Below are 15655 nucleotides of genomic sequence, written 5' to 3'. Positions count from 1 at the left end.
TTGAAGAACTGCTCCTCCCAAAGCCCATGTTGCAGTTGGGGAGATCTCTGGTAAGCTTATTAGCATGCACATAGGTTCTTTTATTATTTTTAATATGTTTTCTCTGTCATGCTTTTACCTTAAGAATAAAAGGTGCATGCTTAGAAAGAACTGTGCAATAACTTATAAACTGTGCCAATAACACTGTGTACTATCTTGAAGCAGAGATGTGAAGCAAGCCTGCTTAAGGATATTATCTTTTGCTGAAAACAACACAGTGAAGGTAGGGAACTGTTCAGCCTGGAAATACCCCACTTAGAAGGGAGAGAGACACGGGTCTCCACTCAAAAGACAACTAGGGACCCAAAAACTTACAGTGGGTACCCTTGCTGGACAATAGAGAGGGAAGAGAGGTGCAGTTGCCCTGAAATGTAACAATGGCACAGGGTTCTGCAGAACAAACTGAGCTCAAATCTCACCAGCCTCTGAACACCTGGTAAGACACACCTGTCTAAACAAGCACTTCCCCAAATACCCATCAAGTAATGGCACCTGATGCAGAAAGAATCAAAGATAGCCCCTTTCACAGTGGTGTTGAGCCCCATCAGAATACCTGAAAATAAACAACTCATTTCAATTCTGAACATGAGCTTAAAAGCACAGCTCTCAAGACAGGCAAAGTCAGAAGTATGGACACCTGGGGAAAAAAACAGGGGTGCAAATTTTAATGCCATTGAAAGACAATGGACACAGAGCTCTGGTAGAGGGACAAAATGGAAATATGGTAATGACATTATTAAAAGTGTCCCTCTCGTATAATCACATTTAGTATGTGTGTAAAGGTCCCCCCAGGTAGGAATTTCTTTTATGTATTATTCTGCCACTAAAAGGCTCTCAATAAGGGGCATGAAAAAGGAGAGGGACTGTAAGGACTAACCATCACCGTACCCTCCTGCTCACTATACTTGCTAATCCCCTGGGTCTGACTGATTAAAGAAAAAAATGAGAGGGTAGAAACTTACATACTGGGTAATGTACACACTTCCTTGCAAGCTGATACTTGATATTGGAGTTAATACCAGAAAAGCATAAAGAATGTCTGACTAATAAATCCTTAAGCCAATGTGGTATGTTTCAGAACCCATTCTCCCAATACAGTCAAGTGCAGGAAAAATTGGGATGGGCACCTCTGTAACCATTGTGCCTGGCTGCTTTTCTTCCAACAGCTTGGAGTCTGCTGTGAGTGACTTTAGTTCCTAAATGTGTCCCAAAATCCTTTGCAGCAGTGTTTCAAAAGATCAACTATATCTATTAAAGTGCACCTAAAACCCCTACTGTTCAGCACTGAGCAGAGACATGCCTTTGGAGTGGAAAATTCATGCCAGAGATGAAAGATTCAGGATTGGCTTTTTGATAAGTGGCTGCAGTGGTCCCAGAAGAATTCTGGCAGTGTGCAATTAGATGTAGCACCCTAGATGTCCACCTACTTGTTTTAATATTGCCCCACCTAAGCCAGGATTTCTAATGCTTCTATTATTTACAGTAAAAGAAAGGCTGAAGTTAAAAGCTAAATTCCGTGCACGAAATACTCTAGTGCAAGTGTAGAACAACCCCAGCAATCGCATTGGCATTTCAATGGGATTACATTTTACATCCCTACAACCACCAGAAAAATTCATCATGATTAATGTCATAGTGAATGCTAACCACAATATGAGGATTTGCTACAAATTATAAAGTGGTGTCATAAATGCTCTCAATGGTTATAGACTAAAGAGAGCTTTCCTAAAGAGAGCTCAGATTTCTTCCCACAAGGGTCCACGGAAAAGTTACAGACCTGTCACAAATGTAAGGAAAGCAGAAAAAAAAAAAACACTGAGATGAGTCAGGTACACATAATGTAACTAATGGGCTTCATTTGATCATGTGGGAACACCATGTTGTGTCCCCCCCCCCCCCCCCATGGACAAGTGGCAATTGAAACAGAGAGGGGATTCCCTTTCATGGAAGGACAGATAGTACTGCTGCTGGCCTCCCCAAGGCACTTTAACCAGCTGGAAATAGCTTTAAGTTCTGACCAGGGCTCCACAGGAGTAATTCTGCCAGAGAGGGTACCCAGGGTATGTGCTGAATTCAGCTCCTCGTCCAGGTACCCTGACACCTCCCACTTTCTGGGTTTCACCAACCAACTCCTGGCTGGGATTGTAGGAAGCCTGCACCATGGTGCCCTCACCTTCCAAGTCAGCTTTCCGAAACCAGGGATCTGCAGCTTGCATCCCGGTGACAAAATAAAACCAAGCTGATTTACTTTATATTGTACATACCCTTTATTTCCCCTTCTAAATGGGCTCCCACAATAAAGTGGTTAGAAGATTTTTGACTTCTCACCATTACTACTGTACACAGCTGAGTGGATAGGTTGGTGTGAAAACATGTTTACTTTTCAAAGACAACGCCTCTTAATATCTATCAATGCTAATTCTTCATTTTAGCCATTCTAAAGATACAGAAATCAGTACACACAGCCAAATCCTGGCCCCATTAAAGTCAATGCAAATGTTGCCATTTTGGTGCTGGTCCACAATGAACACTAACATTTGATGCAAGATTTTGAGCCACGTGAAGGGGTTCCACTCACTGCAGGAGCACCTCCTTGTGGTTAGATCTGGGAAATGGTTCTTGCCCCATCTGGCGCCCCCTTCCATCTGCTACTCATGCTGACCTCTCTCTGTGACTCAGGGTTCTTTCTCTTCATGACTTGGCCCACTGGCCAAGGTCACTACCTAGACCCCTCCCTTCAAGGGCAAGAAAGGTCCCATCAGACAACTATCCATATGCCGTCTCAGGCAGTCTTCTGTTCCAACTCCAGGTCCTGTGCCACTTTGCCAGTGGCTGGTAAGAGAACCTGGGCTCACCTGCTACTCTGGGTTCCAGCCCGGGACCTGATGACTAGCAATCTCTGTCTGTTCAATCTCAGACCCTGTTGCTCTTTCCCCCTAGGCTCTTTCCTACCCCACCTCTCTATCTCCTTGCCTATCTCTGGGTTTACCCCTGGAGTTTCTTTGGCTCTCTGTGGCTATTTCACTCCTCTAGGTCTCTTGTAAGTCTCCCAAATCCAGGGCAGGACCCCACAGCTTACTCTCCTCCTTGTCCCTGGTCAACTCCCTTTCCCTCTAGAAAGTGACTGCAGACCTCATCCCTGCCACCTCTTCCTGCTCTCACCTCCTGGCTCTCCCAGCTCCTCCCTCAGCTGGACGTCATCTACCATTAGGCCCTCTCAGTCCCTGGTTCCCCTCAAGGTGCAGCATCTAAAGAACTGGCCCCTCCTGGCCCACATTAACCTGCCCAGAGCTTGTGGAGGGTGGACACCCCATCACACGACATGAAGAAAGCAAGAGGACCACATGTAATTATGTAAGATTATATGGTGACTGTGAGGAAGAGGCCAGACGGCAGATGCTTTTCCTTACTGAATGAGGAAACATTGGGTTCGGTTTATGAAAATATACACTCAGTAATCATTTTAATGAGAATAAGAACAAGCTGCATTTACACAGCACCTTTGACTCCATTTGCGAATCCTTCAGGATCAATCACAAGAGAAATCAATTGCCCACCAGTGCAAGGCAGCCCCCACTTTAGGGTGGAATATGGAAGCTATTTTGTGCCAGTATCACTGCATAAAATGTCAGTGTATTTTCAGAATGGGTGCTCATTTCTTCTTTATTTAAATGCTAGCACGTCCACCGTGTGCTCTACTGCACACCTGCTGTACTGCTAGGGAACTGACTGCAATTTCACAACTCTCCTTTATTTTAATCCTATTATGTGGTGATGCTGATCACAAATGCTTGAAAGGCACTCTGCAATGTATTCTGGGAGCATGCAAAATATGATGCTTTGAAGTGACCTTGTAACCTGCTCATCTTTAACATGCATATTCACTTTAAGCCTATCAATATACCACTGCAAGGTGTGTAAATGTTCTAATGCAGAACAGCTACATTCAACTAGGATTGGGAGACAATCTCCTGTTCTGAAGAATACAGGCCTAGCACATAGAGGTGTATGCCTTCAAAATAGGGCTACATACTCACAGATGATAATAAAACTTTTCATGCCCAATAACTATTAGTGTTTTGCCTCTTCTTTGGGGAGATGATTCGGAAACAATGAGTAGCCAAACATATTCTGTGTTCAAAGAGCTTATAAAAATGAGTGGGGAAAAGGGAGGCTCCCCTGAGAAGCCCAAAGCTGCGAACTGTAAATTTCAACATTAAAATTCATTAATGAGGTTCAGCAGTTCTAACAAAGGGCCCTATTCTATTATGGTGAAATTCAACCCAAAATGTTATGTGATATATAGGCCTCAGTCTGGCTCTCTACAGGGTGAGCTTCACCTTAAAATAAACAGCAGGGTTAACCATCATGGACTTTTGCTGGCTTTTCTAACCTTGCATGGAGCTGGGAAAGGTATCTGAAAATTTTTTGCATCCTTTGCCTCATTATGAGGCACTAATACACCACACGTGCTGCTGAGGAAATCGTGTGTCTTTTTAAGGACACTGTAAATCAATATCCCAGCACTGCTAGTGGAACCAGTCAGAGCACACAAGCTGTTAGAGTGTAAAGTTGATTTCTGGAGCTCTGGCACTGAAATAATGTTGGATCTGTTCCTGTGCGTGCCTGGATTTTCTTCTCACTACATCAAAGGTTCTCAAACTGCGGCCCATGGACCACCAAAGGTCTTCCTGGTGTATGCAGATTTTAACATTTGAGAGCCAAGCAGTGGGAGACAGAAGGGTTGGGATGAGAGGCAAGCCCCTAAGAGGAGCTGGTTACTAAATGGTCTGCAGAAGCAGAGAGTCTGGGAACCACTGTGTTAGATAAGATACCACAGGTCAGAGCAGGCACAATCAGAGGCCTTTGTAAAAGCTAAATAAAAACAAATATCTGATTCAGCCTCTACTTCCAGACATACAGAGAGCTTTGAAATGAAAAAGAAAATATGTTCATTACCTTTTCTGCAAGCCAGCCTAGATGCCTAATCTCTCGACTTCCAGCGATCCCAGTTTTACCCAGCTGGTCTTTCACCTCTGAAATCACCCTGGGAATAAGGTCACTCACACTGGAGTGGATAGCATTGAACCAGGCCTGGGCTGTGGCTGAATCCTTACTCCTTAGAACCACAGTGTGCTTGGCATCCGGGGAATGGACTTCAAGAAGCCTAGAAAAATGGGAGGGAAAATATTACTTTCGCTCCCCAAAACTTGGCGTAACTAATTGACTAAATATAGTAAGCTGTTTTACAATAAAGCAATTGAGTTAAAAGGACATCAGCAAGGTCTTAAACTAAACTTACCTTTACCGTTGTTTAATTTAACAGTATTCACCTTAAGGATTTCAGCTCTGGTGAGGTTAGTAGTTGTTGCTCCTTTGAAATACTGATCCTTAAAGGTGACTTGCAGGGCTAGACCCTGTCCCATACTTGGAACTTCAGTGGGAGTTCCAAGCACGGAGTGGCTAGGTTAGAAGGGACATTCATTTGTTACTTAAAACATATCTTCTTGTTTTTCAGGTCCCATGAATTTCCACCATGCTGTGATCATTACCTCCTGCCTGATCCGATGACCCAGCAAGCATTATGCTCGTGACATGATGCCCACCATGAAACCCTGATGGAGACTAGAATGTATCGATAAGGGTTAGGCAACTCCCTTCTCTTTCCAGTATTACAGAGTTTCCTGCATTGATCAATACACCTATTATAAGCCGTACAGAACAGTGCAACAAAGAAATAAACCCCCCACCAACTGATCATATATAATGTGGCTTAAACAGAGTTCCATTGTGAGTTTGATGTCACCATTAAGCAGAGCCAGCAGCCTGCACGGATTCAGATTTCGTGGGAAGTAAAGCAACAAATGTTCTGAATGCTCCCTTTAGACCCTGTTCACACAGAATGGGAATGTGTTCGCTATAACCATATCAAACAATGGTTCTTACTAGCAGCATCCTGTTATGGTTTCCCTGACTAGCATGTAGACGGGTACTTTTTCCTGAGAACCATGCCCCACAAACCATGATGTGGGTTGCCACCTGTAGTTTCAAAGTACAGTTTAACATAGTTTTCTAGCAAAAGAGAAATATCCTCTCCACGCTGGTCATGGGAACAGTGCCAAAAACATTACTAGCAACAACTGCTTTTAATGTGGGCTGTCTCTCATACAGCTCTGCTCCCAGGGTGGACAGAGCCTTAGATATGAAGTGGTGGGGTACTGTGTGTGTACACACACATTTTTCAGTTAACTTTGTGGGCCACTTTTTATGCCCCCCTATCAGAACCAAAATAAGTTAAAGCGTGGCCCAGCTGTGAAAAGAGTGTGTGAAAATGGCACTGTGGGCATCCATATTTATTGCCTCTGTGACTCCATATTGTATTTGCTGTTTATAATACAAATAATAAGACTTCCTCGCCTAAATTCCATCTTTGTAAATTCATTACCTGAGATCAGAGAGTCAAGCTGTATACTTCCTGGTTTGAACCTCATTGCTGTAAGCTCTTTCGTGAAAGGCCAGTCTGTTTTTATTTCTGTGTGTACAGTGCCTAGTACAGTGGAGCCCCTCTCCTTGTTTGGGGCTGCCAGGCAATACGGTAATACTCATACATACATCATTACGAATATCCTGAAATTTGGAGCTTAGTTAACAATTCTGCTGATGTACAAGTCAGAGCAGAATCCAACTTACTTTCCCATAGCTGAGTTAGCACTATAGGGTTGACAGCAATCATTATACTTTTTTGGGGGGTGGGGGAGCGAGAAGGGGTGGGTGTGTGGTCCTGCAAGCCCCTCAATGCCAACTGGGCCCACCATACTGTAATTCATGTCAGGCCTGACACATGTTATGACAGTGTGTTGGAAGTAATGAGTGTATCTAAAAGGTGTCATGTAAGGTATATGTAAATTGGTGACATGCTGGTCTTGAAAATCATTGTATGTTGTATGTGCGAGTTGTGTATAAGGAGAGCTGGAAATATGTTCTTAAAATGTGTTTGGGAGGCAGTGCATAAACCCAGCCTGCCCCAGACGAAGGAATATTGTTGTACCAGCCTGTCATAAATATAAAGGGAAGGGTAAACCCCTTTAAAATCCCTCCTGGCCAGAGGAAAAATCCTCTCACCTGTAAAGGGTTAAGAAGCTAAAGGTAACCTCGCTGGCACCTGACCAAAATGACCAATGAGGAGAAAAGATACTTTCAAAAGCTGGGAGAGAAACAAAGGGTCTCTGTCTGTCTATATGCTGCTTTTGCCGGGGATAGACCAGGAATGGAGTCTTAGAACTTTTAGTAAGTAATCTAGCTAGGTATGTGTTAGATTATGATTTCTTTAAATGGCTGAGAAAAGAATTGTGCTGAATAGAATAACTATTTCTGTCTGTGTATCTTTTTTGTAACTTAAGGTTTTGCCTAGAGGGATTCTCTATGTTTTGAATCTAATTACCCTGTAAGGTATCTACCATCCTGATTTTACAGAGGGGATTTCTTTACTTCTATTTACTCCTATTTCTATTAAAAGTCTTCTTGTAAGAAAACTGAATGCTTTTTCATTGTTCTCAGATCCAAGGGTTTGGGTCTGTAGTCACCTAGGCAAATTGGTGAGGCTTTTTACCAAACCTTGTCCAGGAAGTGGTGTACAAGGTTTTGGGAAGTATTTGGGGGAGAAAGACGTTTCCAAACAGCTCTTCCCCAGTAACCAGTATTTGTTTGGTGGTGGTAGCGGCCAATCCAAGGACAAAGGGTGGAATATTTTGTACCTTGGGGAAGTTTTTGACCTAAGCTGGTAAAGATACCCCGGTAAAGATAAGCTTAGGAGGTTTTCATGCAGGTCCCCACACCTGTACCCTAGCGTTCAGAGTGGGGGAGGAACCTTGACACGGCCTGACTGGCTTGGTCACATGCAAAGGACAATGAAAATACATTTACATATGAGGTAAACATAGCCATCAAGCTAACAAGCAATCACAGAATACCACGGTTGGAAGGGACCTCAGGAGGTCATCTAGTCCAACCCCCTGCTCAAAGCAGGATGAATCCCCAATTTTTGCCCCAGATCCCAAATGGCCCCTCTCAAGGATTGAACTCACAACCCTGGGTTTAGCAGGCCAATGCTCAAACCACTGAGCTATCCCTCAATGGAGAAGATAGTTTAGTGATCATGCCAAGGGACAGAATCTGCACCCCAGGAATCCTTCCTGGCTCTTGAGGCAGAGACAGTGGACTTTGGGAAATATAAGGGGAGCAAAAACTTAGGGGACGTAGGGTACAGTACCCTCTGAAAGTTGGATTCCCTAGCGTGGAGAGCTAGAGATCATAACTTGATATAAGAAAGAAAACTACTTAGGCAAATTTCAGAGTAACAGCCGTGTTAGTCTGTATTCGCAAAAAGAAAAGGAGTACTTGTGGCACCTTAGAGACTAACCAATTTATTTGAGCATGAGCTTTCGTGAGCTGTAGCTCAAATAAATTGGTTAGTCTCTAAGGTGCCACAAGTACTCCTTTTCTTTTTACTTAGGCAAAGATTGTAACGTGTTAAAATTAAGATTTAGTCACTAGAAACCATGTTTTGTTTTGTTTGTAACCATACCGGCCTCTTTTTCTCTTCCTTAGTATCACTTACATTGCTGGTTTTTATTTAATAAACTTATTCTAGTTTTACTATAAACCATCTCAGTGCTGTTTTATACTGAAGTAAGTGTGAGCCTTCAGCTAACCTAATCAGCTGGAGCGCACACTGTCTTTGGAGGCAGTGAACTTAATTCCTGTGAGTGTCACAGTGAGAGGGAATGGACACTGCAGAGAGACATCTCTGGGGAACTCGGGTTCACTGATCCTTACCTGCAAGGCAAGGTTTAAACTGGCAGAGTCTTGAGGAGTTTGCTGGTGAGGAAGACAGACCCGTGGGTGGGGGGGAGGAGGCGGGAGAGAATCTAATCTCCAGCAAGATCTTTACCTCTGTCTCAGCAAGAATGAAATGCAATGGCTTACAGTTCTGAGTGGCAAGAACAGAATGTCACAGGATGTCACTGAAGTCAGCAGATCCCATTCTAAATGCCAAGATTTTCAAAAACTGGAGACTAAAGTTCGGTTCCCAAATCAGTATTTTAGGTACCTAAATACTTTTCTTTTCAACAGTGCTGAGCATCCAGTCGCTCCTACTTTTCTCAACAAGAGTTGTTGGAAGCTCAGCACTTTTGAAAAAAAATCAAAAAAAGTTTTGAAAAAAAACTTATTTAAAATTCCTAAATATATATACATTTCGGACCCTAACTTTATTCCTATTTTAATAATCTTGGCCAAAGCATGCAGAATTGTTAAGAAAATGACACACTTGCAAATTCACTCATCTGATCATGAAGAGAAAGAAAGAAAGAAAGAGACTTTGGTTATCACTTTATCCATTCATGTCTAGTGGGTTTATAACTATTGTAAACTGTTTTCTTCTTTTAATCCAAATCTCCTTATATCCATGTGCTATATCCTACTGAGGTCAATAGGAACAAGATCTGGCTCTACTGAGACTTAGATTTTAAATAATAATATTTAGCTCTTGTATAGTGCTTTTCATCAGTAGATTTCAAAGCACTTTACAAAGTATTATTATCCCCATTTCACAGATTGGCGAAGGAACTGAGGCACAGAGAGCTGATGTGATTTGCCCAACGTCACCCAGCAGGCCGCTGACAAAACTGGGAATAGAATCCAGTGCTCTCGCCACTAGACCACACTGTCCTCCATTTTAATAATTCTTCTAAGGAGAAGTATTATGTTGGAACAAGACTTGTATACCGCTCCTTGTAACAAAAGTTAATGTTCAGCTTGATCTTATGAAACAATGCTCTTTGCAAAAATGTTACAGTACAAAATCTTTAAAAGAACCCCCAAATGTACTGTGCACAAAACAAAACAGTGTGCAAGCACTGTAATGGGAGACTGTTTTCAGTTACAATGAAATTTATGGCAAGTTTGTGTTTGGTTCTTTTTAAGTTAATTTGCAGCAATGTTTGGTTTAAAAATAAATTCCCCATGGCTAAAGAACTTCCAAATGATAATATGAATCCGTGCCATTTTGAATTAACAGCCTGAATGATATCTGTGACTTTAATGAATAGGTATTTTAAACACACAAACATATAACTTGCTATGTTTGCCCCCCCCAGTGTATTTTCCTTGACTGCATCTCTTTAAAGTGTATGTCTAAAATAGCTATATTCCTTTTCCCTCCCATCAGCTGTGTCAAGATGCAAATACAACAACATATAAATAGATTCCTTCAGTTTCTTGGCAAAAGACATCAATTTAGTTCTTCATATCCTAACCATCATGAGCATTTAGAGGGTTTATCCCCAATAATTCCTTTAATTGAATCAAAATAATCAAATGCTGTTACAATTTGGCATCATGCAATACATTTAATAGAAAAATTTGCGAAGTATCATCTGTCAATGATTTTTTGATAGAGGTTATTTTTAGGAAAGGTGATTACACCCAGTTTTTTGTAAACTGCCTGTCAGACACCAAAGCTTGATGGTGATGTACTAACAACTGCAAATGGCTACATTACTCTTCACCACATGACAGGAAGATGGAACAACATATACTGTGCTTTTTAAAGTGATTTCAGAACTGAGGAAAGATGATGTGTTGACAGTGATGACAACTGAACCCTTCTATCCACAGAAATGATTCCTCATGGTAAGTAACAACGCAAGTTTAGCGCCCCATCCCCACCCCTACACCACCGCCCTTGTGGCCAGTTCACATAAGAAGATGAGAGTCTACTATCGCTACCAACTATTTACTCCTTTTGCTCCATCAGCCGGGACTCATGATTTTATGCTGGAAGTCCAGAGACAAAATCTTGCAGTTAGCCTGAATGAGGGTCATTATAAGAGCTGTGTAAATAACTGATTTTTTTTGGTTTGCTGGCTGTTCCAAAAATAAAAAATAAAAAAAATAAAAATGAAATAGTTGGGTTGAAGCAAAACTGATATTTTTTCTGAATTTTCAGCAAGTCAGAAAAAATTCATTTAGTTTCTGTGCATTTTTAACCCTTGTTTTTTTAAAGCAAAGAATATGAGGGGTTACATTCATAGAGGAGGGGGAGGTTTACAACCCTACACCCTCTCCTGCCGCTAGGTACCTAAGCCCTTTCTCAAAAAAAAAAAAAAACAACCAGGAGAAGGAGGTGCTCTCCCCAATAACTTTTAGCCCAGTGGTTAGGGCACTCCCGTGGGATGTGAAAGACCTAGGTTTGAAACACTGCTCTGGAGCAGTGACTGGAACCCAGGTGTTCTTCTTTCCATGTGGATGCCCTACTCACCAGATTAGTGTTGTTCTCGCTCTGACCCAATGACTGTTCAAGTATTATCCAATCTATAAAAAGGGAAATAAGGACAACCTGGGGAATTACAGACCAGTCAGCTTAACTTCTGTACTCAGAAAGATAATGGAGTAAATAATTAACAAATCAATTTGCAAACATTTAGAAGAAAATAAGGTAATAAGTAACAGCCAGCAGGGATTTGTCAAGAACAAATCGTATCAAACCAACCTGATAGCTTTCTTTGATAGGGTAACAAACCTTGTGCATAGTGGGTAAGTGGTACACGTGGTATATCTTGACATTAGTAAAGCTTTTGATACTGTCTCACATAACCTGCTCAGAAACAAACTAGGAAAATGCAACTTAGCTGGAACTACTATAAGGTGGATGCAAAACTGGCTGGAAAACCGTTCCCAGAGACTAGTTATCAGTGGTTCACAGTCATGCTACAAGGGCATAACAAGTGGGGTCCCGCAGGGACCAGTTCTGCTTACGGTTCTGTGCAATATCTTCATCAATGATAGAGAGTACACTTATAACATGATACCAAGCTGGGAGAGGTTGGCAAGTGCTTTGGAGGATAGGATTACAATTCAAAATGATCTGGACAAACTGGAGAAATGGGTCTGAAGTAAATAGAATGAAATTCAATAAGGACAAATACAAAGTACTCCATTTAGGGAGGAACAATCAGTTGCCCACATACAAAATGGGAAATGACTGCCTAGGAAGGAGTACTGTGGAAAGGGATCTGAGGGTCATAGTGGATCACAAGCTAAATACGAGTCAACAGTGTAACACTGTTGCAAAAAAAGAAAACAACATTCTGGGATGTATTAGCAGGAGTGTTGTAAGCCAGACATGAGAAGTAATTCTTCCACTCTACTCCGTGCTGACTAGGCCTCAACTGGAGTATTGTGTCCAGTTCTGGGCACCACATTTCAGGAAAGATATGGACAGATTGGAGAAAGTCCAGAGAAGAGCAACAAAAATGATTGAAGGTCTAGAAAATATGACCTCTGAGGGAAGATTGAAAAATATTGGGTTTGTTTAGTCTGGAAAAGACAAGACAGAGGGGACATAACAGTTTTCAATTACATGAAAGGTTGTTACAAGGAGGAGGGAGAAAAATTGTTTTTTCTTAACCTCTGAGGATTGGACAAGAAGCAATGGGCTTAAATTGCAGCAAGGGAGGTTTAGGTTGGACATTAGGATGTCAGGGGGTGGTTAAGCACTGGAATAAACTGCCTAGGGAGGTTGTGAAATCTCCATCATTGGAGATTTTTAAGAGCAGGTTAGACGAACACCTCTCAGGAATGGTCTTGATAACACTTAGTCCTGCCATGAGTGCAGGGGATTGGACGACTTCTCAAAGTCCCTTCCAGCTCTATGATTCTATGATTATGCAAAGTGGAACCACTTCAGCAGGAGACATTGAGACCCATCCCAAAGCAGCCAATAGCTCTGGGGTTAGGGCACTCACCTGGGTTCAAGTCCTTGCTCCAGAATGGGAATTCAAGCCTGGATCTCCCACATCCCAGGTGAGTGCTCTAACCACTGGGCTAAAGTTTATAAGGTCACCCCACCCACCTCCTCCTCCTCTTTTCTGAACGGTGCCTAAATCCCCTTGTGAACCTGGCCTGAAAAAAACAAAACAATTCATTTCGATATTTCTGAAGTTGTTTTTTCATTTTGACCCAAAAACAAGAAGCCAAAACAGACATGAATTTGCAAAATGTTTCAGTCGACTCAGATGTGCTTTTTTTCCAGTGAAAAAAATGTTGTCTGAAAATTCCACCCAGTTCTAGTCATTATGCAAGTTTCCCTCATAGAGTGTTACCAAGTCACTTCTATGGTGCTCAGAGGTCGAAGGCATTATAGCTTCACTGCCTATCCCTGCTTGTCTCTTACAGTGTGTACTCGATACATTCACAAATCCTATTGGGAAATGGTCTGCGTTAACAGCTATTTGCTGACTCAGGGTATTTCCATATTTTCTGAAAAGCAAGAAATATTGATGACCTTAGTAAATTCAAACTCTAAAGTGCTTAAATGTTTCCGGCAGTCCAGTCTTTGTAGCTCTAATTGGCTCCCTGGCTGAACTGGCCACCGCCTGCTGAATTATGTCTATCTGCAGTTCGATGATAAAGTTCTCTTTTAATTCCCCATTGAATAGAAATATTTAGGGCAATGCCACAGCTGTGTTTACTCTCACACTCCACCACAGTTACGTAAATACTGCATATGGAACTATTTCTGATAAAGCCCATACCAACCCAAAGGAATTATATGTTAGCTCTAGATGGCTGCCAAGATGTGCGGTCTCTCTCCAGATTGGCAATGCATATGAATGATATCACATTTTCTCAGAGATCATTTGGCAAACCTTATAATAAAAGAATAATTTTCTCTCTCTTGCAGAGTTCCAGTGAGCCAAGGAATATCTCCCAGCGTTCCTTTTCCTACTTACAAAACATGGGTTCGACATAAAACCCCAAACCTCTAAATGCTGCAACCTTGCATTAAGAAGAACATTCACTCCCACCTGAATTCCAGAGCTTTTATTTTATAGAGGGGTAGATATCTAAGACATATACCCAGTATACTATATTAATCACATATTTGATAAGATCTCAGTGGAAAAGAGTGTTTGTTTTGTAAGAACCACCTTTTGTCAAATCACTTGAGGATTTTCCCCTCCCACATCAGCTTAGGGTCAAATTTTGCACAGATTTACATGCTGTACACTCTCTCATGGATCAGATTCAGGAGTCTGTTACTCAAATTAAAGGGATTGATAACTTCATTGCAATTAACAATGAGTGGAATCAACAGACTTCCTGAAATCAGCAGAACTACTCTGGATTTACACCACTGCAACTGAGAACAGAATTACTCCCACTGATTCCAGATTTCTGTGGGGTATACAGTCAGCACAGCATTTGATCATTAGGGCCAACTTCTTTTCTCGGTCACCCTTGTTCAGCCTGCTTGGATCAGTGGGAATATTTTGGTGCATTTCTCCAGTGTAAAGAAGGCCAGAGTGTCCCAAGATGTCAGTCCCGATCAACATACAACATAGGATGTTTCCCTCTGACTTCCCAGGTGGCTCCATTGGCAACAAGTGCTGTTAGGGTTGTGTCAGTTCAATTCCAGCTCCGGTATCAGGGGATTTAACTAGGAATAAGTTGTTGAAATTAAGAAATGGAAAATTTAGGTTTCATTTCAGGGGAAAAGTCCCAAAAGTCCCACCTATTAGACAGTGGAATAATTTCCTAGGGAAGGTCGTGGAAGCCTCATTACCTGACATAATTAAATGTGGACCAGAACAATGTTATAGGGTGAGATAATCTAGGCCTTTTCCATCTGAAAACTCTGTGGTTCCATAACTGTCGGAAGAATGCCAACTGTGCTCAGTATTTAAGTTTCTTGCTGACTTGCAACTAATGCTAGTTAAGTTGAGGATTTGTATGATGTAAGATACCTGCTAATTGAGGACTGGACCGAGATGCCCAGCAAGGGTAGAATTTGGCCCTGCAATAAAAAGGTGTGCTGACACTGACTGATCTACAAATCCAAACTAACCATTTTCTTTATCTAGAGCGGGTAATGAAAGACATCAATTTAAAAAAAAATATATCTACAGACATTAAGCAATTTATTTCCCCTAAGCACAAAACTCTTTCCTTCCCTTCTCATGTTCCCATATTTTTCTTTCATGCTCTAGTCGTAGTAGTGCTGAATGCGGAGACAGTGATATCCAGTCCCATCCTCATTACTGTGGGTAACTGGTTTAAATACTGAACAATTGAACCAAACCGTTTCAGGTACTGGTGAGGTCAGTTACTTGAAAAACCAAGGGACAGTGGAATTAATTTGTCACAGTGAGTTTAGTGTCACATCACAGAACAAAATCAGAGATACTGCAGGATCTTGCCTGCACTCTGGACCGAAGCACCTTTAAAGCTTCCTGATCTACAAAGCCAGTTCACGTTGCCTTCCATATGTGTTTGGGGTGAGAACCTAGAGCACAGCTTCTTGAAGCAACTAGCTGTCAATGGAGGGGGAAAATATATGTGTTTTGATGAAAAAATACTTTAAAAATCTCTCACAGAAGTTACAGTGATCCTAAAACCATTGTCAAGTTCACAGAATATAGTGTCTGCTGTTTGTGGTGAATCTCCACTAAGTGAAGTGTGACTGTAACTACTGTACACTACAGAACACGATCACTTTATTCGAGGAAACTCATAGAGACATGGGACAGAATCTCATGCCAGAGCACACATATAA

The 15655-nt window shown here is 41.8% G+C and overlaps 1 protein-coding gene across 1 annotated transcript in view; it reads right to left on the bottom strand.

Annotated features, from left to right (window-relative positions):
- The window catches only part of SNTB1 (syntrophin beta 1), a 181080-nt gene that overhangs the window by 72415 nt on the left and 93010 nt on the right, over positions 1-15655 (bottom strand). The window contains exon 3 of the mRNA XM_074943902.1: positions 4999-5206. Coding sequence (XP_074800003.1) covers positions 4999-5206 — 208 coding nt within the window. The remainder of the gene's footprint in view (positions 1-4998; positions 5207-15655) is intronic.

Source organism: Natator depressus, chromosome 2 (genome assembly GCF_965152275.1).
Source record: "Natator depressus isolate rNatDep1 chromosome 2, rNatDep2.hap1, whole genome shotgun sequence".
In the NCBI taxonomy this organism is placed as follows: Eukaryota; Metazoa; Chordata; order Testudines; family Cheloniidae; genus Natator; species Natator depressus.
The sequence above is the reverse complement of the archived record's forward strand: the minus strand, read 5'-3'. Positions and strand labels throughout refer to the sequence as shown.